At 40.8% G+C, this 25,307-nt stretch overlaps 1 protein-coding gene across 1 annotated transcript in view; it reads left to right on the forward strand.

Moving 5' to 3' along the window:
- The first annotated feature begins 16,731 nt into the window (after positions 1–16,731).
- LOC118361153 (testican-2-like) overlaps positions 16,732–25,307 on the forward strand; it is an 85,400-nt gene continuing 76,824 nt past the window's right edge. The window contains exon 1 of the mRNA XM_052474993.1: positions 16,732–17,066. Coding sequence (XP_052330953.1) covers positions 16,878–17,066 — 189 coding nt within the window. The 5' untranslated portion in view covers positions 16,732–16,877. The remainder of the gene's footprint in view (positions 17,067–25,307) is intronic.

Here is a 25,307-nt window from a genome sequence, read left to right on the forward strand (position 1 = left end):
TGTGAGGGATGTTAGGCTGCTTTGAACTGCCCCAGGTTAGGCAAACCATGAATAATACATGATTACACTGGCAAACAGATGGTTAAGTATGGAGAAGTAGTACTGAGAACTGTTCTACATCAAGGTACTGGGAGTGGTTAATTGTGGCACACTGACTTGAGCACTCTGTGTGTACATTAATTACAATAGGCTATTCAGAACAGCCATTGGCATTCAAACAATCTCTCTCACTCTCTCACTCTGTCTCCTTTAGTTGATACAGTAACTGTTGAGCTCAGATATACAGTATGTGCATTCATTTGCATCCCCGGTCTCCTAAAATCAAGACCTGTACTGATTTTTATCAGCATCACAAGCAGGAAGTATACTTATGGCCAATGATGTGCATAAACCCTGGATGACTGACCATATTTTAGCCTCCGCGAAGCTATGTTGATACTCCTTGTGAACAAATTTGTGCACAACATTTGAAAGAAATAAGCTTTTTGTGTGTATGGAACATTTCAGGGATGTTTTATTTCAGCTCAGGACCAACACATTACATGTTGCGTTGATATTTTTGTTCAGTATTAAAAAAAATGTAAGCTATAGAAATGCATTTATTAAGGTCTACATTCGATTTTGACACGTTTATTCTATTACAGAAACATTAATGCTGTTTTCAGGGGCGTAACACATACTTTTACATTATGAGCTAAACATACATTTTTTCCTTAAAGTATCTTTTTTAGAGTGCTAATGTTACTGTCCCCATTTCAACAAAAAATAATACTTCAATACATGTCATTTTGTTCTTGAATTGAAATACGGTAGAATTCCTTTCATTCCTATGGAGGACTGCTCCTACTGGGAAGTGCCAATATGACTGACCGGTGGATTCAAAGCCCCTGATCTTCTTGGCCTTCCTGTGACATCAGGTTCTGTAGGTGTCCTGGAGGACAGGTAGTTTTCCCCCAAGCACCACATCTGGAGGAAACCTGGCACCATCCCTACAGTGAAGCAGCATCATGCTGTGGGGATATTAATCAGCGGCAGGGACTGGGAGACTAGTCAGGATAGAGGCAAAGATGAACTGAGCAAAGTACAGAGCGATCCTTGATGGAAACCTGCTCCAGAGCGCTCAGGACCTCAGACTGGGGCGAAGGTTCACCTTCCAACAGGACAGTGACCCTAAGCACACGGCCAAGACAACGCAGGAGTGGCTTCAGGACAAGTCTCTGAATGTCGTTGAGTGGCCCGGACTTGAACCCGATCGAACATTTCTGGAGAGACCTGACAATAGCTGTGCAGCAACACTCCCCATCCAACCTGACAGAGAAGAATGGGAGAAACTCCCCAAATACAGATGTGCCAAGCTTGTAGCATCATACCCAAGAAGACTCAATGCTGTAATCGCTGCCAATGGTGCATCAACAAAGTACTAAGTAAAGGGTCTGAATACTTATGTAACTATCATATTTCCATTTTTTAGCAAACATTTCTAAAAACCTATTTTTGCTTTGTCATTATGGGTTATTGGTGTGTAGATTAGTGAGGGTTAAAAAAAACAATTTAATCAATTTTCGGCTGTAACATAACAAAATGTGGAAAAAGTCAAGGGGTCTGAATACTTTCCAAAGGCACAGTGTATCATTGTTTACAGCATGGTTGGCCATAACCATAGAAATGCCATACTTTTGTGGAGTGAGGGCCTCCAGGTAGGAGAAGGGCAATGGTTGGAAAATGATGACTGTGGATGTGTTTTAGAATTGGGGTGTGCTGTGTTGAATGGGAGTAATATAATGTGTTGTGTTTTGTTTAAGCATGTTTTTAACAGAATCCCTCCTCCATTTGGACAGTGGCAGCAATACTTGTAAAGTCAGGGGTGTATTTAGTATAGGCTGTCCCAATGCTGGCTAGCCTAACATTGCATAACGCTGCAGATAGAAACAGAGTTTACAGATTGGATATGGTTCTCTCCATGCTACTATATCTGTCTGTAGAACATTGCAGTGTTCAACCAATTCGTTTCTTCCCAAGTTCTCCTGAAAGAGTCTCTTCACAGTAAAATACTTATGTCAAAAGGACTATTATAGAACATGTATGCATCACAAATGGCATCCTTAGGGCTCTGGTTAAAAGTAGCGCACTATATAGGGAATAGGGTGGGTTGAATTACACATTATAAACGTATAAAATATTGCCATTGACTGCCCAGGGTTTCCCTTACGAAAATGTGGCGCTGGACAACGTGGCCGGCAAGATTTTAATTTACCAGACATTTGAGAAATGTACCGGTCATCCATACCCATTGGGTGCTTAACGCATTAGGGCGTCCACCCACGGTGCTGAAAATCACATTTAGATTATTCTAATTCATCTTAAAATAATAGAAATTAGCATGTAAAGTTGTAATAAAATAAAGTAGAACGATGTTCTTATATCAACATGAAAGGTTTTATTGAAAAGCAAAACATTGCCTGTTGCATCTTCATCATAAATTATAACTGAATATCATTTTTTTAAACAAAAAAATAAACATTTAGCCTAGAAGAACAAGTCACCCACACAGTAAAAAACACAACTTCAAAAATATAATATTTGTATAATATAATTTGCTGTTGGTATGGACATTTTGAATTAATAAGTAACAAAACACAACTGTTTTCTAGTCATCTCTAATTGAATTTAGCCTAGGCATGGTCATTTTAATTAGGCCTAATAAATAACAAAACATGGCTGTCTACAAACACCAGGACCGGCCCGCCCCACTCCCCAGTCTCGCTTCGATTCAGCACCACAGCAGTGGAAAGAGGCCACTCGAGGCGGCCACAAAATGAAGAAATTGTAAAGGCTGGTGCATTGAGAGAAAGCTTATTTTTCAATACTCCTGTGAAACTAGGACCGCTCATGCATTTATGAAAGCACTTATTTCCAAAGCTGAAATTATATATCATTCGTTTTACAGTTGTACTGGAAGATGTTAATAAATGTTCTGTTTATTGTAATTTGAACTATCGTGGGGTTGTGACTCATGTCATGTGTGATATACGCGGCTTATTAATAACTGGTTCCTACAATAGGCAGTTGACTGCCTAGAGATTGCAACATTGTAACTCTCCTATGTGAATAGTTGGAAACGATGTTTCGTTTCCAAGTGCTACTGAATAAACTCATCTGAAATGTACCAATTGCGCATGATCCATTCCTCCAAAATATGTTTTACTATATATGACACAGGCGGCATATGCTGATCTTGCCTAGGGCAGCAGCAGAACTGCTAGGACTGGGCCTGACGAACACGTTTACTGCTCAAAGGGAGCCGCTGCTGTTGTGAAGTCTAAACTGTCCAACTCCTTGGAGCAACTTGTGACGCGCATCAGCCTCCTTTGTCCTCAAGAAGGCGTGATCTTTACACTGTTTTGGAGAAAGAATCCCCTCTCAGCGGGCACACTGGAAACGGGGTTAATCAATACAATCATTGCCAATTTTGCCCAGTCGAGGACCTCGTAAAAATACACTCATTTCCAAGCAGCTTGAGGATGAAGTATATTTGCCTTTTAAGTTGGATCACATCGACCGATATCTCCATCAATGAATAAAAAGCATTATTTTGTAATGGATTACATTTTTAATGACAATTCGCCCTGCACAATTGTATTATAGACTTTTTAATTTTTTTAAAATTCTGCCAAAAGTCTGCATTTTCATGCTAAAGGAAACTCTGTAACTGCCATGCTTTCTTTACCAGATAAGATTGGTTTGATAAGTGTGGCAACAGTTCAAGATATTAACCCCTAAAACGAGTCCAGTCCAGAATGTCCAGACAGTCTCCAGTTACTATACATTGGGCTTAAAGCACACCAATGCTATATCTAAAGTTGCTGTGGGCAGTGTAACACAGTGTTGGTGTTGGGATAAAGAACAGTGGGTCTCAGCAAGATTCGCCAAACATCACAGTTTCTCCTGTCCCCCCAGGGAGAGCAAAGCAGATTTGTTTCTGCCTCCTCAAGCAATAAATCACACAACCCTAAATGGTGCATTGCCTCCACTCCAGTCACAAAGGCAGAGTCAGACAGAGGCAGAGTCAGACAGAGTCAGAGTCAGACAGAGGCAGAGTCAGACAGAGGCAGACAGTCAGACAGAGGCAGACTAAGGCCGAAAGAGTGACTTTTGCTCTGCTCACAGCTACAATATTTTTTTAATTGAGGATTGCCTCTGTTCCAAACTCCAGGTAATTCCAGAAGAAGAGACAGGGAGAAAGAGAGAAGCAGAGAGAAACAGATGCAGACAGAGATATTTTCATAGTATTACTACACAGACATCCCATGTCTGCATAATATATTCCCTTCAGATGTTTTCTCCATACAATGTCTGTGTAATAATACCTGATCTGTCCCTTCAAGCCGTAGGCTTTATCTTATATAATTAGATGTCTCTTCAGTACTGAGTCATGCAACATTAGCCCAGAGGATTGTCCTGGACTGAATTGTCCTCATTATTAGTCCTTGAGAGAGGGAGGCTTTGTCTGTTTGATCACATAACCACTGTCTCCTGCTTAGTTCCAGTTAATTTCGACCAGATATTTTTGACTATTTTCAGATCGAGGACTTTTCTATGGCCTTATATTCTTCATAGAAGCAGTAATACTGTATGTACAGTATGTGCTGAGAAATACATGGGTATGGGAAATGTAAATTCAAGACAATTTGTAAAGGGTGTAATAGGTGCAAAGGGTGTGACAGTACACTGTGTCTTGCATAGCTCCCATTCATAACGACAAGAAATGTATTTCAGACGTGGAACTTTTGAATTTAATAATACATTATACAAGCACATTTAATGACTAATGAGCTATGCATGTTTTATCATGTTTCATTTTTCTCATAATACATTTCTCACAAAATAAGTACGATGTGCCGACAAATACATGGGTATAAAATAGATAACTTCTGGACAACTTTCAGTGGAAATGGATCAAGACCTGGGTTCAAATACATGTGTATTGGCCTCTTGAGTGGCACAGTGGTCTAATGGTCTAAGGCATTGCAGTGCTAGAGGTGTCACTACAGACCTGGGTTCAATCCCAGTCTGTGTCACAACTGGCTGTGATTGGGAGTCCCATAGGGCGGTGCACAATTGGTCCAGCATTGTTGCACTCTATCGACTCCTTGTGGTGGGTCGGGCGCCTGCAGGCGTCAGTTGAATGGTGTTTACTCCGACACATTGGTGTGGCTGGCTTCACGGTTATGCGGGCGGCTGTTAAGAAGAGTGGTTTGGCGGGTCATGTATCGGAGAACGCATGACTTGACCTTTGCCTCCCGAGCCTGTTGGGGAGTTGCAGTGTGTCTCATCACTCGTTCATTAAATTTAAAAATGGGGTAATATATATATATATATACACTGCTCAAAAAAATAAGGGGAACACTAAAATAACACATCCTAGATCTGAATCAATGAAATATTCTTATTAAATATTTTTTTCTTTACATAGTTGAATGTGCTGACAACAAAATCACACAAAAATTATCAATGGAAATTTATCAACCCATGGAGGTCTGGATTTGGAGTCACGCTCAAAATTAAAGTGGTAAACCACACTACAGGCTGATCCAACTTTGATGTAATGTCCTTAAAACAAGTCAAAATGAGACTCAGTAGTGTGTGGCCTCCACGTGCCTGTATGACCTCCCTACAACGGCGGGGCATGCTCCTGATGAGGTGGCGGATGGTCTCCTGAGGGATCTCCTCCCAGACCTGGACTAAAGCATCCGCCAACTCCTGGACAGTCTGTGGTGCAACGTGGCGTTGGTGGATGGAGCGAGACATGATGTCCCAGATGTGCTCAATTGGATTTAGGTCTGGGGAACGGGCGGGCCAGTCCATAGCATCAATGCCTTCCTCTTGCAGGAACTGCTGACACACTCCAGCCACATGAGGTCTAGCATTGTCTTGCATTAGGAGGAACCCAGGGCAACCGCACCAGCATATGGTCTCACAAGGGGTCTGAGGATCTCATCTCGGTACCTAATGGCAGTCAGGCTACCTCTGGCGAGCACATGGAGGGCTGTGCAGCCCCCCAAAGAAATGCCACCCCACACCATGACTGACCCACCGCCAAACCGGTCATGCTGGAGGATGTTGCAGGCAGCAGAACGTTCTCCACCGCGTCTCCAGACTCTGTCACGTCTGTCATATGTGCTCAGTGTGAACCTGCTTTCATCTGTGAAGAGCACAGGGCGCCAGTGGCAAATTTGCCAATCTTGGTGTTCTCTGGCAAATGCCAAACGTCCTGCACGGTGTTGGGCTGTAAGCACAACCCCCACCTGTGGACATCGGGCCCTCATACCACCCTCATGGAGTCTGTTTCTGACCATTTGAGCAGACACATGCACATTTGTGGCCTGCTGGAGGTAATTTTGCAGGGCTCTGGCAGTGCTCCTCTTGCTCCTCCTTGCACAAAGGTGGAGGTAGCGGTCCTGCTGCTGGGTTGTTGCCCTCCTACGGCCTCCTCCACATCTCCTGATGTACTGGCCTGTCTCCTGGTAGCGTCTCCATGCTCTGTACACTATGCTGACAGACACAGCAAACCTTCTTGCCACAGCTCGCATTGATGTGCCATCCTGGATGAGCTGCACTACCTGAGCCACTTGTGTGGGTTGTAGACTCCGTCTCATGCTACCACTAGAGTGAAAGTACCGCCAGCATTCAAAAGTGACCAAAACATCAGCCAGGAAGCATAGGAACTGAGAAGTGGTCTGTGGTCACCACCTGCAGAACCACTCCTTTATTGGGGGTGTCTTGCTAATTGCCTATAATTTCCACCTGTTGTCTATTCCATTTGCACAACAGCATGTGAAATGTATTGTCAATTAGTGTTGCTTCCTAAGTGGACAGATTGATTTCACAGAAGTGTGATTGACTTGGAGTTACATTGTGTTGTTTAAGTGTTCCCTTTATTTTTTTGATCAGTATATATATACTGTACATGAGTATTTGTTATTTTTTCTAATTTGTTCATTGTTATTTGTTTCAAATGCTTTTCTCAAATACTATTTTCAAATATCTGGGTAAAATGGGATTGTATTTGAGTCTTTTCAAATACTTTCCAAGTGTATTTCCAAGTACATTCTAATATTTAACTACTTGTTTTTTCAAATAAAGTTTATCTGAATACTTCGGAATGTATGTAAAAGTAATTTATTTGCAACCATGGCTGAAAGGGATGTACAGTATGTATTAGATCAAATCTTATCCCCAAAATAAGAAAATCAGACCATGTCTGGTTGTGGCTGCCTGGCTCTCATTGATAAGAAGAACATTCCACATCCCAGAACCCTGTAATATCTGTGAAGTAAACAAACCAGTGGTGTGGTAGCCTAGTTATCAGATCAAGCACTGTAAAACTAATGTGTGGGAACTAGCTGGCAGGCTACTCTACTCACTGCAGCATTTAACTGGTCTAGAAAGAAGTCACACGGAGGTCGGTTGGTGCAGTCCCTCAGAAGTGCTGAGAGTAGGGAAAAACACACACGCATGCACGCACACTGCCACGCACGACACACATAGCCCTTTCCTCCCTGCTTAGAAGAGAAGAGCTGTTAGGTTGGGTGAGTCATTGATATTGAATCAATGTCAGTAAAGAGGAAAAAGCTACTGTAGGTGTTAAGTGCGAGAGGGAGGGGGAGGAGAGAGGAGAGAGGAAGACACCCCACTGTACTGTAGCCTATGTAGCGAGCTCTGCTAGCAGCATGACATCAAGGCCAAGGACAGGAAGGAAAACGATGATCATCATCATTTATAAGCAGCTAGCCTTACCTTGACTTCTCTCTCGCTTCGAACAGCACAAGCTGTTCCATGATGCCGTCTCTCTCTTCAGCACCACCTATACATTATTTAAAATATAGGATTGTCTCTATATTGCACTACGTTTGGATGCATTCATAATATATTCTCAGAGATAACTCAATCAATGCAAATGACTGCTGCTGTGACTGGCTTGGTGTCATGATGTAATAATTTTGTTATAGAAGGTTATTCATCAGATGGACCCCATACCTTTACATTACTTTCTTTATGCTATTTTAGACCAGGAGGTGTAGTCATAGGTAGCAACCCCATAAATGTGTGTGTGTGTGTGCACTACCGTTCAAAAGTTTGGGGTCACTTAGAAATGTCCTTGTTTTGAAAGAAAAGTAAAGTTTTTTGTCCATTTAAAATGACATCAAATTCATCAGAAATACGGTGTAGACACTGTTAATATTGTAAATGACTATTGTAGCTGGGAACAGATGATTTTTAATGGAATCTCTACATAGGTGTACAGAGGCCCATTATCAGCAACCATCACTCTTGTGTTCCAATGGCATGTTGTATTAGCTAATCCAAGTTTATAATTTTAAAAGGCTAATTGATCATTAGAAAACAAATCTCAACGTCAACAGTGAAGAGGCGACTCCGGGATGCTGGCCTTCTAGGCAGAGTTGCAAAGAAAAAGCTATATCTCAGACTGGCCAATAAAAATAAAAGATTATGATGGCCAAAAGAACACCGACACTGGACAGAGGAACTCTGCCTAGAATGCTCACATCCTGGAGTCGCCTCTTTACTGTTGATGTTGAGACTGGTGTTTTGCAGGTACTATTTAATGGAGCTGCCAGTTGAGAACTTGTGAGGCATTTGTTTCTCAAACTAGACACTCTAATGTACTTGTCCTCTTGCTCATTTGTGCACCGGGACCTCCACCACTCTTTCTATTCTGGTTAGAGCCAGTTTGTGCTGTTCTGTGAAGAGAGTAGTACACAGCGTTGTATGAGATCTTCAGTTTCTTAGCAATTTCTCGCATGGAATAGCGTCAATTTCTCATAACATGTATATACTGATGTGTTTCAGAAGAAAGTCCTTTGTTGCTGGCCATTTTGAGCCTGTAGTCGAACCCACAAATGCTGATGCTCCAAAAACTCAACTAGTCTAAAGAAGGCCAGTCTTATTGATTCTTTAATCAGAACAACAGTTTTCAGCTGTGCTAACACAATAGCAAAAGGGTTTTCTAATGATCAATTACCCTTTTAAAATTATAAACTTGGATTAGCTAACACAATGTGCCATTGGAACACAGAGGTGATGGTTGCTGATAATGGGAATCGGCACGCCTATGTAGATATTCCATCAAAAATCTGTCGTTTCCAGCTACAATAGTAATTTACAACATTAACAATGTCTACACTGTATTTCGGATCAATTTGATGTTATTTTAATGGACAAAAATGTGATATATATATATATATATATATATATATATATATATATATATATATATATATATATATGTGTGTGTGTGTCGGACGTTTACATACACTTAGATTGGAGTCATTAAAACTTGTTTTCAACCACTCCACAAATTTCTTGTTAACAAACTATAGCTTTGGCAAGTTGGTTAGGACATATACTTTGTGCATGACACAAGTAATTGTTCAAACAATTGTTTACAGACAGATTATTTCACTTATAATTCACTGTATCACAATTCCAGTGGGTCAGAAGTTACATACACTAATTTGACTGTGCCTTTAAGCAGCTTGGAAAATTCCAGAAAATTATGTCATGGCTTTAGACTAATTGACATAATTTGAGTCAATTGGAGGTGTACTGGCTCATCCTTGGGAGCAATTTACAAATGCGTGAAGGTACCACGTTCATCTGTACAAATAATAGTATGCAAGTACAAACACCATGGAACCACGCAGCCGTCATACTGCTCAGGAAGGAAATGCGTTCTGTCTCCTAGAGATTAATGTATTTTGGTGCGAAAAGTGCAAATCAATCCCAGAACAACAGTAAAGGCCCTTGTGAAGATACTGGAGGAAACAGGTACAAAAGTATCTATATCCACAGTAAAACGAGTCCTATATGGACATAACCTGAAAGGCCGCTTAGCAAGGAAGAAGCCACTGCTCCAAAACCGCCATAAAAAAGCCAGACTATGGTTTGCAAGTGCGGATGGGGCCAAAGAGTGTACTTTTTGGAGAAATGTCCTCTGCTCTGATGAAACAAAAATAGAACTGTTTGGCCATAATGACCATCATTATGTTTGGAGGAGAAAGGGGATGCTTGCAAGCCAAAAAACACCATCCCAACTGTGAAGCACAGGTGTGGCAGCATCATGTTGTGGGGGTGCTTTGCTGCAGGAAGGACTGGTGCACTTCACAAAAAATATGTCATCATGAGGCAGGAATATTATGTGTTTATATTGAAGCAACAAGACATCAGTCAGGAAGTTAAAGTTTGGTCGCAAATGTAAACCTCTGACTTCAACTCTATATGTAGTACCAGTCAAAGGGTTGGACACACCTACTCATTCAAGGATTTTTCTTAATTTTTTAGTATTTTCTACATTCTAGAACAATAATGAAGACATCAAAACTATGAAATAGCACATATGGAATCATGTAGTAACTGAAAAAGTGGTAAACAAATCAAAATATATATTTTTATTTTAGATTCTTCAAAGTAGCCACCCTTTGCCTTGATGACAGTTTTTTGCACAATATTGGCATTCTCTCAACCAGCTTCATGAGGTAGTCACCTGGAATGCATTTCAATTAACAGGTTTGCCTTGTTAAAAGTAAATTTGAGGAATTTCTTTGTTGAGAGAATTTCCAAGAGTGTGCAACGCCGTCATCAAGGCAAAGGGTGGCTACTTTAAAGAATCTAAAATAAAAATATATATTGCTCTGGATAAGTGTGTCTACTGAAGAGGAGTGATGTATAAACTATTTCAGTTTTCACATAGAAATAAGTATTTTTTTTAAACTGGAAAACGTATATAAAGCAAGTATTTTTATATTCCACAAGTGTTATCAGATTAACTGTTTTGTACAGATAGTTATCAGACTCAAGTTACAAATGCTGGTAAACAAAATGCAAATACATTTAGTTCAAATTGCTTCACAAAAGTAGTGCACTGGGCCTTTCCTAGTCTTGTATTAGCAGACTGATATACTGATATAGACTTCTTCAATGCAGGCAATTATTATTTTTTTGCATTCCCTGTCTGCAAAAAAAATAAAATAAATCACAGCAACCCTACTTCCTGCAGCTATGGTAGAAGCTATAGAGTTAGAGATCACATCCTTACCTTTGGGGGAGCATTTAACCTACTTCAAGTACAGTCTGTTAACATAAAATGAGTTGTCTGTTAATGACTTTTTGAGGTCAATGTAACTGGGCCTAATGCATTAACTGTCTTACCTTACCTTTGGGACTGCTTCCTCTAATGGCTTACATGGTTCCTTTAACACACACACACACACACACATTGTTATTAACATGTATTAATTTGTTTATTTCTCAGAAACCAAGTGTATGTTCCAAATGGCAGCCTATTTCCGATATAGTGCCCTTGGGACCTGATCGAAAGTAGTGCACTACATAGGGAATATAATGCCATTTAGGATAGCGGCATTGTAATGGGGACTCACTGAATATACCTAAATATACCTAAACTAATGAAAAACACAATGAAAGAACACTGGGCTTAACCACTTAAGTGTCAACAATCACTCTTAGAGAACTCTCTGCATTAATTTCTGATACTGATTCCATTGGTTGTCCATGGCTACAGTTTCAGTACCGACCATAACTCATATTTTCATAGGAGGCATGTTGAAGGTCTTGTTCATCATGAAGTACATCCAGGGCAGGTTTTTTTAATAAGCCTCATTGGATCTCCGGATTTCACATCTCTCGACCCTGGAGCCGAGCAGCATTCAAGTTATTCTCCCTCTCCTTGAGAAAGAATGGGAATCGAGGAAACTGGAATTGCAGGGATTGTCATCATGATCGCAGCCATTGAGAGACAATATTTAGTCCCATCTGCTGTAAGGAGGGTATACTTGATCTCCCATCTCCCCACCCTGGAGCCAAGCATTCCCCCGCCACCATCAGTTTCTCTATCTCTCCTTGAGAAAGAATGGGACCCAAGGAATCTGGGATCACACAATTGGCCATGTTTATTATTCCCAGCTGATGTACTAAGGAGGGTACCTGAAACGGAAACCAGGATTACTCAGCCTTTTCTTCTGGCTGACTCCTCTATTAAATAAGAAGATCATTCCTGGCCTATCAGTCAACTAGGACATAGAAATATAATTACTAGAATAGACGATGGTGCCGGTCCACCCATCATGAATTGAATGGGGATATCCGTTCTAGTAATTCATTTCTATGGTATACTCCTCTTCTTCTGTTCCTACTTCCTATTCTCTCTGTCTGTGACACCTATCTCTAGGCCTCTGTCATATCCTCTACCTGTCGCATTTAATCAGTCCAGAGTCCTTGAATGCAGTACAGAGTGATTACAGGAGGCTAAGCCTGTTTTCGAACCATGTGTGTTGGGTACAAGGACCATACAGCAGTGAGTAAGTAGGTGGTGGATGCAATTTAGAGAATTCTAATATTCTACATTGATGTATACTGAACAAAAATATAAACTCAACATACAGCAATTTTAAAGATTTTGCTGAGTTACAGTTCGTATAAGAAAATCAGTCAAATGAAATAAATAAATTAGGCCCTAATCTATGGATTTCACATTACTGGGCAGGAGTGCAGCCATAAGTGGGCCTGGGAGGGCACAGGCCCACCCACTTGGGAGCCTGGCCGACCCACTAGGGAGCCAGGCCCAGCTGATCAGAAAGAGTCCCCCCAGACGATCTCACAAGTGAAGAAGCCGGATGTGGAGGTCCTAGGCTGGCGTGGTTACACGTGGTGTGCGGTTCTGAGGCTGGTTGGATGTACTGCCAAATTCTCTAAAATTATGTTGGAGGTGGCTTATGGTAGAGAAATGAACATTGAATTCTCTGGCAACAGCTCTGGTGGATCATCCTGCAGTCAGCATGCCAATTGCACACTCCCTCAAAACATGAGACGTCTGTGGCATTTTGTTATGTATGGCCTTTTATTGTCCCCAGCACAAGGTGCACCTGTGTAATTATCATGCTGTTTAATCAGCTTCTTGATATGCCATACCCATCAGGTGCATGGATTTTCTTGACAACGGATAACATCCTCACTAACAGCGATGTAAACACATTTGTGCACAAAATCTGAGAGAAATAAGTTTTTTGTGCATATAGTATGGAACATTTCTGGGATCTTTTATTTCAGCTTATGAAACATGGGACCAGCACTTTACACATGTTTAGTGTATTGCATTAGATGCTTCCTTAAAACCTAGAAGTACTGTAGCCCTAGATCCAGAAATGCCTTGCCTTTTTACACCTCACTCATTTTGTGACTTGTTGGTCTAGTATCCTTAAGTAGGCAACCTTATTACCAGTAGATGTATCCTTATCATTCTGTATATGTGAGGTACTGTTGCTAAGATTCAGTTACTTGTTTTATTGATGTATGGTGTTGATCACTCTATACCAGTAGCAGTGTGTGGGTAAAATCACTGTGGAAGCCAAGCCAAGCCAAGCCCCCCCAATAAGAAGTGGTAGAATAACTTCTACTTTTGTTATTATCACAAAACCGGATAGCAACCTCTGTCCAGTGGAGTCCACAAAGCTTATTGCATGTACAGTAAAAGACAGTTACATGACCTACAGCATGGTCAAGCAAGTTAATGTTTATGACATTTTTGGACCACTAAACAACTATTGATTTAGAACCACCAAGAGTTACCGCAAGTCGCAAAGAAAACAGAATCTGCCATCACTATTCCAGCACAATTTCAACTTCAACATTTCAACATCATCAATTCACCTAATTTGTCTAATACAGTGACAACTAAAAGATCCCAAAAACAATTTTGTCCAATAAACGTAAGCTAAATATGATGTGGCGGTCCATGGTTCTGATTTCTTTGTGCGTGTGTGCGTGTGCTCGTGCAAGTAGAGAAACATGTTAACTCACCCTACTTGTAAAGAAACGTCAATGCCATCCTTTCTCTCTTTCATGTTTCCGAAACGGTCTATCACTCTGTCATACAGTACAAGCTTTTATTTGTTGTGGTCCTAGGCTACCTGGCATAAAAATGCTTGCTCGCTAGCCTAACTTCCATTCATGGGGAACATTAGCTAGATAACATTAGCCTTCTACATCTAGCTATATATTGAACTTCCATCCTCTCAGGCCAGGGGCTCAACAGTGTATGAATTAATGGTTGGTAAAAATTGCCGTTTTAATCATTGGCCAGTACGGAGAATTAAGTAAAACCACAAGTCCAAATCCCATCTCCATACATGGCTAATTTAGGAAAGGGACAATTTTAGCTAGCTGGCTACCTAACCACCGGAGGACAACACGAGATGCAACAATTCAAGTTTTTCTGTCAATGACGTATGCTCTCAATGGGATTTGATAGGAGTGACGCCAAATCCAAGCTGGCTTCTCTTGACACTTTTTTTGGTGCGCCAGGATCATTCACAGTTGAGCTCGCTCAGATTAGCTCAACGCTGTTTGGCAATTTTTGTACACTTTTTTTTGTCAAGGGAGGCCCTTGCCTTCAATGCAATGTGCGGCAACAATGTCATACTTGTTTGGACCAGACAGCATCAGATGGATGGCCTACACATAGAGAGACAGAGGAGTGCTGTTTCGCACGCTTGGATGCTTTCTCCTATGAGAAAATTATGTAAGACTATAGATAGATTTTCTTTTTCTTGGTGAATTTTCTGGGGGACGCCTAGGAAGCTTCCCTTGGCATTCATTAATACACGCCACTGCTCTATACAAACAGTGACTTCAGGAAGTATTCATGTATAATAGAGCAAGATGGTGCCGACAGAGATGGTCGCCTCGATTCGAGAACTTAGGAAACTATGCAGTATTTCGTTTTTTTATCTATTATTTCTTACATTGTTAGCCCAGAAGATCTTAATAGTTACTACATACAGCCATGAATAACTATTGGCTATAAGAGCGATGTCAACTTACCAACATTACGATCCTTTGTTCGGACCACCACCCAGGACTTTGGATCTAATCCCAGAGGCCGATCCAAAACAACGTCACCGCAGAAGAGGTAGACGGAGCGGCCTCCTGGTCAGACTTCGAATGCCCACCGCTTCCGAGTATATTACTTGCCAATGTCCAGTCTCTAGACAACAAGGTAGACAAAATAAGGGCAAGGGTTGCCTTCCAGAGAGACATCAGAGATTGTAACATTCTTTGTTTCATGGAAACATGGCTCTCTCGGGATATGTTGTCGGAGACAGTAGAGCCACCTGGTTTCTTCATGCATCGTGCCGACACAAATAAAAATCTCTCTGGGAAGAAGAAGGGCTTCATGATTATTGACTCATGGTGTAATCATAGAAGATCAGCGAAGTGCTACCAATTTGCGAAGTGCAACCAATTTGCCAGAGCTTGAAAAATTTGCAGATATTGTACAATCCAGGTGTGCAATTGTTTTTAGAGACTACCCAGAAAGTCTCACAGCTGAGTTTAACATGTATTGACTCAGGGGGTTGAACACTTATCTAATCAAGATATATTAGTGTTTTATTATTTTTATTTATTTTTTATTAGTATTATAATTGTAATTATTATTATTTTTTACAAATGTTCGAATTTTCCTTCCACTTTGAAGAGTATTTTGTGTAGATCATTGACAACACAAATTACAATGAAATAAATTTGAATCCCACTTTGTAACACAATAAAATGTGAAAAAAGTAAAGGGGTGTGAATACTTTCTGAAGGCACTTTAAGTACTTTCCCTCCACTTGCAGTTTGTGATGAATGTGAGACATGCAAAGTCTTAACAATAAAGAAAAACCCGCGATATGTAGGCCTACTAGACAGTCACAATTCCCATCTGAATTCAATTTAGCTCTGTGTACTCGTGTGTGCGTTTTCAATCTAAACGATTTTCTCCCCCCTCTCTATTTTGCTGGAAAACTGATTGCTTTCTGTGGAGAGATTAGATTATCCCCTTCGAATACTGGCTTTAGAGAGAGGAGCAATAAAATGGTATATTCAGTGAAGGAATAGTAAAGACGGCATCCGGTAATCCTGTATTATAATTACAGCGCGTCTCCCTTGGGGCTGGTTTGTCCCACCTAGCTCAGCGATATGCAGGTAGGAAAGTGATAGAGGAAATTAAATAGGCACGATAGTAATAGATAGGAGACTGATATAAAGTGATAGGCGATTCCCAGCTGTGAATTATTTGCACAGACTCATGATCTCTGTTACATCTGAACATGATCAAACGGGTATTGGGTTGTCCGTGTACCTCGAGAGTGACTGTGTTATCCCACTGAGCTAAAGCACATGGCAGTGGCACTGACTTTGCTGATAACTTCTTTATTGAGGAGAAATGTACTTACTACGACTGTGATGTGGTTATCTTCAGATGAATGCACTGACTGTAAATCGCTCTGGATAAGAGCATCTGCTAAATAACTAAAATGTAAAAAGAGTGGTCACAAGAGGACGTTTTAACTGAATGATGTATTGCTTTCTTTAAGACAAGCGGTATATTCAGATCATAGGCTACAATTAGTTAGTCAAATGAGGTAAGATATGATTACACCATCCACCATTTATCAATTGATGCATGTGTAATGAATGTCCTTATATACGTCATATTCAATGGGAGCAATGAGAGGGAATGTCATAACAGTAGACACTATTGTACCTTTAATGCGTAACCTCGCCAGGTGCTATACATTTTGTAACACATGAAAGCGTCACCCCCCCCCCCTCTCTCTCTCCCTCACTCTCTTTCTCCCTCTACTTCATTCTCTCTCCCCTCTCCTTTTCGCGGCAGCAGTAGTTGGAAGGCGCATCTCCGCAAACAGGTCACATTTCACTCTAGTCGCATCCTCGTCTTTTTCTCCAGAAAATAAGCTATATCGAGTGCCGCGCGCCTTTTCTAAGCACTTACCATGGTGATAATGACCGAATTGGGGGTCCTTCTCGTCCCGGTGATGATGCTGGTGGGATTCACCTTGCAGGCGGAAATTAAGAACGGGAAAGAGGCAGAAAAAGCAGGGAATTTCATGGAGGACGAGCATTGGCTGTCCACCATTTCACAGTACAGCCGCAAGATCAAGCACTGGAATCGCTTCAGAGACGTGAGTCGCTGTTTTGGTTGATTGAGAGATCCGCGGTAATGCGGTAAGCTGTGTTGATAGGGCAACGGATGCGAGCGGTAGGATCCCGCCCGAGGCACTTCTTTATAATAACCATGTAGCTATTAAAAATATCGCATAGTCAGACCATTATTACTGTTCCAGCTGGCTGATATGCTTTATTATAGGTAATGTTAAAGGGATTAATCGGGATTTTGGCAATGAGGCTTTTTAGCTACTTCCTCAGAGTCAGATGAACTCGTGGATACCATTTTTTATGTATCTGTGTCCAGTGTGAAGGAAGTTAGAGGTAGTTTCGCGAGCGAATGCTAACTAGCATTAGCGCAATGACTAGTTGATGGGTATCTGCTTACGTGCTTATTTGCAAACAGGGGACAGTTTCGTTGCACACAATACACACTGATTTGGCATTGGATAAATCATAAGATTAACACAGGCATATATCTCTGTCCATTCTTAGACTGTAATTTCAGTAATTTGTGTGGTATAAAAAATATTCTGCTGGTAAAATTATGTAGAATTGCAATGAAATGTTTAAAAAAAGGCAATTGTTTTCTCTTATAGGCAAATACGATGATAGATGCTATGATTTACTATAAAGGAGATCTATCCACGCCTACTCTTGTCCATGGCGGTCTGAACCCGCAACCTTCTGGCCCGTAGCCCTGTACGATATACAAATTCCTGCGTTCACATGTAATGGTGAAAGGACGAAGAACAGTTTCTTAAACTGCATATCTAAGGCTCTAGTCTGTCCAATAAATGGTAGACGTTCTCTGCTATCCACTTTGTTTACATTATTATTTTGGTTATAGGGGAGCATCACTTGTTTTGTTTTTTCAAGCGTTCAGGGAGGGTTTAGGAAAACTATTTCCCTGAAGGGAGCGCCATCCATTTTCATTTTTGAGAGGTCAGATTTTCTCCAGGTAACCTTTTATTATAAATAACGTTCACTCCCCAACCTTTAATTAGCATACTTCTTCAATTCCCGACTAAACGTCCACACAGAATTCGGCACAGAATCTGCAATTATCTTGTTGTGTGATATGTGCAACGGCAAGTTTTGAGAACGGTGATTGGTCAGCAATACCAAACGGCAGCTCAGGAATGGCCAATGAGAGCCAGTGAATAAAATAATAATAATGTATATTTTTTGGGGAACTCAGAGTCTGAACAGACGTCAGAATAGTATTCTGAACTAAAATATAAACGCAAGTTGCAACAATTTCAACGATGTTTCTGAGTTTTTATTTATTTAACCTTTATTTAACCAGGAAGGGCTCATTGAAATTAAAATATCTTTTTCATGAGCGCCCTGGCCAAGATAGGCAGCACCAAGTCATTACAAAAAAAATACAGACAGACAACATGAAAAACTACAAGTAATCTAGTAAAAACCATTGAATTCACAAGAGTATAAAACAGCAAATTAAAAACATTGACAGGTCAGGGAAATCAGCCTCAAAATCCTTCATCAGTGATTTAAAAACACCAACCGGGACAAGTTCTTCCAGTTTAAAAGTATTTTGTAAGGTGTTCCAAGACGATGGCGCAGAGTACATGAAAGCCCTTTTACCAAATTCAGTTCGGACATTTGGAACAGTTAGCAGGATAAAGTCCAGCGAACGAAGAGAGTACCCACCACATTTCTGAACAAAAAGTATACCAGTGACTGAGCCTACGAGTGACTAGAGAAGGCCAGCCAACCCTGGTATACAAAGTGCAGTGGTGCGTAAGGGTTTTGCATTTTAAAATAAATCTCAAAGAGCCATGGTAAAGAGTGTCAATTGATCTCAAACACTGAGCGGAAGCATTCATATATAAAATATCCCAATAGTCTAGTGAAGGCATAAATATAGCTGATACTAGCCTCGTTCTGGTTTCAAACGAAAAACGGGCCTTATTCCTAAAATAAAATCCCAATTTCAGCTTCAATTTTTTTGTAAGTTGTTGAATATGCAATTTAAAAGAGAGGCCGTCATCAATTAAAATTCCAAGATATTTATATGAGGTTACAGCCTCAATCTCCTTGCCTTGACAGGTAGTAAGTAATAGGTGAAAGGTTCAGAGGTCTATTTCTTGCATTAGAAAACACCATTAGTTTAGTTTTGTCAGTATTGAGGATAAGCAGTAAATAATAACAGTAAATAACAGTATCGTCAGCATAAAAATGAAGTTGTGCATTTTTGACATTTTTGTCTAAATCATTTATATAAATAGTGAATAAGAGAGAGGACCAAGTACAGAGCCTTGGGGCACACCATTCAAGACAGACAATTTAACAGACATAAGCCCATCAAATTGAGTGCACTGAGTTCGATCAGACAGATAGTTAGCAAACCATGCAACTGCATGCTCCGAAAGACCTACACTCGACAATCTCTGCCTTAGTATAGCATGATCAACTGTATCAAAAGCCTTCGAGAGATCAATAAAAAGTGAGACACAGTGCTGTTTTTTGTCAATGGTTTCAGTGATATAATTTAAAACCTTCATGGCTGCTGTAATTGTGTTATGCTTCTTCCTGAAGCCCGATTGGTACATTGATAAAATATAGTTAGTAAATAAAAACTATTTTAGCTGTTCACTTACAAGGGTTTCAAGTATTTTCACCAGGGGTGACAGCTTTGTGATTGGCCTATAATTATTTAAAAGAGTTGGATCTCCCCCTTTTAAAAGTGGTCGGACAAATGCTGATTTCCAGGTATTTGGAATTTCATTACATTCCAGGGTTAGATTGAACAGAGATGTAAGTGGTTCAGCTATGAAATCAGCTGCCAGATTTAAAAAGCAGGGATCCAAAAGATCAGGAACTGCAGGCTTTCTCTGATCTAAGGATTTCAGGGCTTTATGTACCACCTGCACTGAGAATGGCAAAAAGCTAAAAGTTTGACCAGCTCTCACTGGTTCATCCACACAGGGTTGTACAGAGACAGAGGACACTGAATAAAACAGCCTACCAGATGATACAAAGTGCTCATTGAAACAATTCAGCATTTCAGTTTTGTCATATATAGCAACAGTCGTTCAAAACACAGTTCATGTAAGGAAATCAGTCAATTGAAATAAATGTATTAGGCCCTAATATATGGATTTCTCATGACTGGGAATACAGATATGCATATGTTGGTCACATATACCTTAAAAAAAGGTAGGGACATGGGTCAGAAAAACAGGCAGTCTCTGGTGTGACCACCATTAGCCTCATTCAGCGTGACACACCTCCTTCGCATAGAGTTGATCAAGCTGTTGATTGTGGCCTGTGGAATGATGTCCCACTCCTCTTCAATGGCTGTGTGAAGGTGCTGGAACACGTCGTTCCAGAGCATCCCAAACATGCTCAATGGGTGACATGTCTGGTGAGTATGCAGGCCATGGAAGAACTGTGACATTTTCAACTTCCAGGAATTGTGTACAGATCCTTGCAACATGGGGCTGTGCATTATCATGCTTAAACTTGAGGTGATGGCGGCGGACAAATGGCACGACAATGGGCCTCAGGATCTCGGTGTCTCTGCATTCAAATTGCCATCGATAAAATGCAATTGTGTTCATTGTCCATAGCTTATGCCTGCCCATACCATAAACCCACCGCCACCATGGGACACTCTGTTCACAACGTTGACATCAGCAAACCGCTCGCCCACACAACGCCATACATGCTGTCTGCCATCTGCCCGGTACAGTTGAAGTCAGGATTAATCCGTGAAGAGCACACTTCTCCAGCATGCCAGTGGCCATTGAAGATGAGAATTTGCCCATTGAAGTCAGTTACGACACCGAACTGCAGTCAGGTAAAGACCCTGGTGAGGACGACAAGTACACAGATGAGCTTCTCTGAGACAGGTTCTGTTGTCTGACAAAACTGCACATTTTAGAGTGGCCTTTTATTGTCCCCAGCACAAGATGCACCTGTGTAATGGAGAAATGCTCACTAAGAAGGATGTAAACAAATTTGTGCACAACATTTGAGAGAAATAAGCTTTTTGTGCGTATGGAAAATGTCTGGGATCTTTTATTTCAGCTCATGAAACATAGGACCAACACTTTAGAAGTTGAGTTTACGTTTTTGTTCAGTGTAGAATACACCAGGTGCAATTTTGTAATGTGGTTGTGCAGCAGCAGTTTATCTCTTGTTATGTCAGGTACTGATAGTCAGCTAACAATTGTTTTGATTGCAATTTGTTCTCCTTTAAAGCACTGCACCCACATTCACCCCTTATACGGTTTGCCACGTCCACTTTCTCACAATATGCATTCTGGCCTGCTGTCATCCTGCTATTGACTCAGCCAAGTGTTTGCAAATGACATGTTACAAACAGAATAGGCACAATGCAATAATGCAATTATAATACAAGTTCTGATCATTGATTACCAAGGTAATGCAGTTAGCTTCAAACTGAATCCGGCTTTTAGCCTAAATGGCAGATAGATATTGCTTGGTCTACGAATATTGTGTGTGTGTGTGTGTGTGTGTGTGTGTGTGTGTGTGTGTGTGTGTGTGTGTGTGTGTGTGTGTGTGTGTGTGTGTGTGTGTGTGTGTGTGTGTGTGTGTGTGTGTGTGTGTGTGTGTGTGTGTGTGTGTGTGTGTGTGTGAAATCCTGCCTCAATATGATTACTAACGATCACAACATGACTTGGACGAGAGGCCTGTTGGATTATACAATGAGTGTAGAAAACATTATGAAACCCTGCTCTTTCCATAACATAGATTGACCAGGTGAATCCAGGTGAAAGCTACAGTGTGGTCAACTCAATATTAGGAATGTGTTCTTAATGTTTTGTAAACTCATTATTTTCAATAATTATATTCCTGTTGTTATAATTGATCCCATATCTAGGTTGAGGGAGTATGACTTAATTGGAGCATACAACACAATACCAGCTTTTTTCTCTGAGTTAATTATTGCAAGGAAATGTGTGGAAATAGTCCTTATTTCTGTATTGAGGTGATGGTTGGCCCCCTCCATGTCCAAAATAATTCAATAATGTGTCATTGTAAAGGGCAATTCGACATTAATGGAATTACGATTTGACTCAGATTTTCCACTTTAAAATCTCTTAGATGTAAAATCCCCTGTTTAGGGTACCTGCGTGGTTCTGGTACCGATTCCGACTGACATTTTTGCTTACAAATCGATCTGTGGACACCATAGATACCATTGGTTTGAGCGATGTCCGCGGGGACCAGGCCTATCAAAGAAAGCACCAGAACCACTGCAAAATCAATGTAATCTCGCATTTTGCAACACACGGTTGAAAAAAGCATGTGATCAAACAAAGCTTTGGACATCATTGATGACGACCTTCTGATAAAGTGATACAAGCATCGACACAGTGCTTCAAAGTTAGCTGCTTACGCTTCGATCACACCGACAGGGTCCTTGTGCAAAATAGTATGCAGCATCATCTGGATATGTATGCAACAAAAGTTCAAAATTCACCTTCTGCTACCATTTCTGTCAAGCAGTTTATGCATACAGTTTAGCACATACGTTGGATAAATACAACGTATGCACTGAGCGCAATGCTGCAAGGCAAATGCAGCATTTCATTGGAAATTAATGTCATTCTGGTGTACCAAAATGCAAATACACTGTTGGTGTACCAAAATGCAAAAACACTGTTGGTGTGATCGAAGCTTTAGTGATTTCGATGCCTGCCTTGGAGCTCCGGTATCAAACGTAACATAACTAGCCAGCATCCCATATGCCTAATGTTTGAAGCTATCTCTGCCACGGGATAAGATATTATCTTCCCCAGTTATTTAAGTTGAAGTTATTGCCTTAAATGTTGACTTAGTGAAATGACGTTGCCATGAGCAGCACCGGAGATGTTGAGATGAGCGAGATGCAAGACTTCGCTCTCACACATAAACACACTATCTGCGCTTGTGCACGAGTTCGCTTCAAGCTGTTCACAGCGTGTTAGCCAGAGCACCAAAACAGCAGAGAAGTTGAACCTTGCGCTTCAACACTTAGTTGTTGCTGAAATTGACCCACTGTGACAGGGGTGTCAAACTCATTACATGGCAGGCCTAGTGTCTGCGGGTTTTGGGGTTTTCCTTTCAATTAAGTCAGACAACCAGGTGAGGGGAGTTCCTTACTAATCAGTGACCTTATTTCATCAAATCAAGTACAAGGGAGGAGCAACTAATGTGCAGATACTCGACCCTTTGTGGAAAGAGTTTGACACATGCATTATGCTGTTTACTTTCTGCATCTAGGTCATATCGCTGAGTATACCTTTAAAAGGGCCAGTAGTTGATTTTGAAGGTTACCCATGTTTCTTTGAGTAAAAACATCTTTTGTGACCTGAAGGATCCCCTAGCTACCTGTCAAGCCTTTTGAGTTAAATAAATCCCCATTTGAGAACGGAATTGCCTTGTCTGACTCTTGGTTTTGCACTACCACACATGTGACAGTCCTCCAACTATGGAGTGGTGACACATCTTTGAACAGAAATAAATGGATTGGAAAATGAGTTAAACGGCAGTTTTTCAGGAAATTACTTGGTTATTCTATGAAGGATCACCCATGACACTGTTAAATAAGCCAAATTTACTCAAATTATCGCTGACACTCCTTTGAGGGACAGGAAGTTTAATATTAATGCAACAATGTAAAACAATAATTATAAGCAGATCATAAGAACATGCACGCAAATATGCTTCGCACACACAGTATATACACACACACAACCACAAAAACGTACATGAATATTAAATATGTATTCTATTTCAAAATGAAGACTTACGGTATGCAGAGCTTGCATTGGATTTTTTGTGGCCGACGGCTGTTTCGCTTTTGATAAAATCTCATCCCCCAACTCTAAATAGACTTCATTCTTGTTCTTTCTATATTCCTGGTATAGTCAGTGTCTTCTGTACCCTAGCGTGATTCAGTGTTGAGCCAACATGCTTTATCCCCTGGCCTCCTCTTCAAATGGCCATTGTGATGATGAAACAGTCATGTTGCACTCTATTAGTAGTCCATGTTCAATATGAACTCTTAACACAAAGCAAACGGACACCGAAAGAGGCTGTTGATCCAGCAAAGGAAATTGTATTGGTCGCATACACATATTTTGCAGATGTAATCGCAGGTACAGCGAAGCGCTTATGTTTCCTCTTTGTCTCAAACTCCATTAAATGTCTCAAACTCTCCTTTTCCACCCAGGTCTCACAGTCACACAAAATGGTCAAAATGTTAATATGTTAATAAGATGTTCAATGAGACTCCATTATAGGGGTGATGAGCTATGATTGCTGTTATTACTCTATCAACCTGGATCAAATTTAGATAGACTCATCCGATGAGTCCGGTATGTCTTAAACTGCACCCTATTCCCTATGTAGTGCACTACTTTTGACCAGGATGTATAGCACTATATAGAAAATAGGGTACTATTTGGGATTCAGCCTCCATCATTGTGTAGCAGCTTACCAGTCAAGCCACCATCTTATCCATTCTTGTTATAAAAATAAATTAGATGACACTGCATTATTGAAATTGCAGTCATTCTGCACGTTATGCATAATTTATCAGATTTAGTGTCTCTGATTGCAGAAGCCAAATCAACAGTGAATACAATTTTATGCTCAACTAACTTCCCCCTATTAACGTCACATTGTGAAGTCATACTTTCGAATCAGTCTGATCAGCATTGGAGACAGTGGTCTTGTCCCAAATGGCACCCTATTTCCTACATAGAGCACTACTTTTGGTCAGAGCCCTATGGTGTTTTCTATCGTTGATGATGACACAGAATAGATCAGTTTAGAATGTTCATCAGACTGCTAATGAGACGCACCTGTGGGAGAGGATCACACACACTCCTTATTTTTAGGAGAGTGTGTAGTGGTGCCGAAACACACAAATGCACTCACACAGTAGCACACTGTTGGAATAAAAACAAGCAGAGCTGACCTATCCGTAGGTCTCTCTCTCTCTCTCGCTCTCTCTCTTTCTCTCTCTCTCTCTCTCTCTCTCTCTCTCTCTCTCTCTCTCTCTCTCTCTCTCTCTCTCTCTCTCTCTCTCTCTCATCGAATCGGTTCAATCTGCATTCCCCCTCCAACAATTCTTCCCCCTTTCTCTCTTTATATCCTACTCTTCATCACCCCTCTCTCTCACTCTCTCTCCGTGCTGGTTAGAAGTAGCAGTAGCACTAGAGAGCGCAGGTCTCTTCCACAGCAGTGGGCCAGGGCTGTGCCACTAAGTCCCT

This window comes from Oncorhynchus keta, chromosome 2 (assembly GCF_023373465.1).
Source record: "Oncorhynchus keta strain PuntledgeMale-10-30-2019 chromosome 2, Oket_V2, whole genome shotgun sequence".
NCBI classification, from domain to species: Eukaryota; Metazoa; Chordata; class Actinopteri; order Salmoniformes; family Salmonidae; genus Oncorhynchus; species Oncorhynchus keta.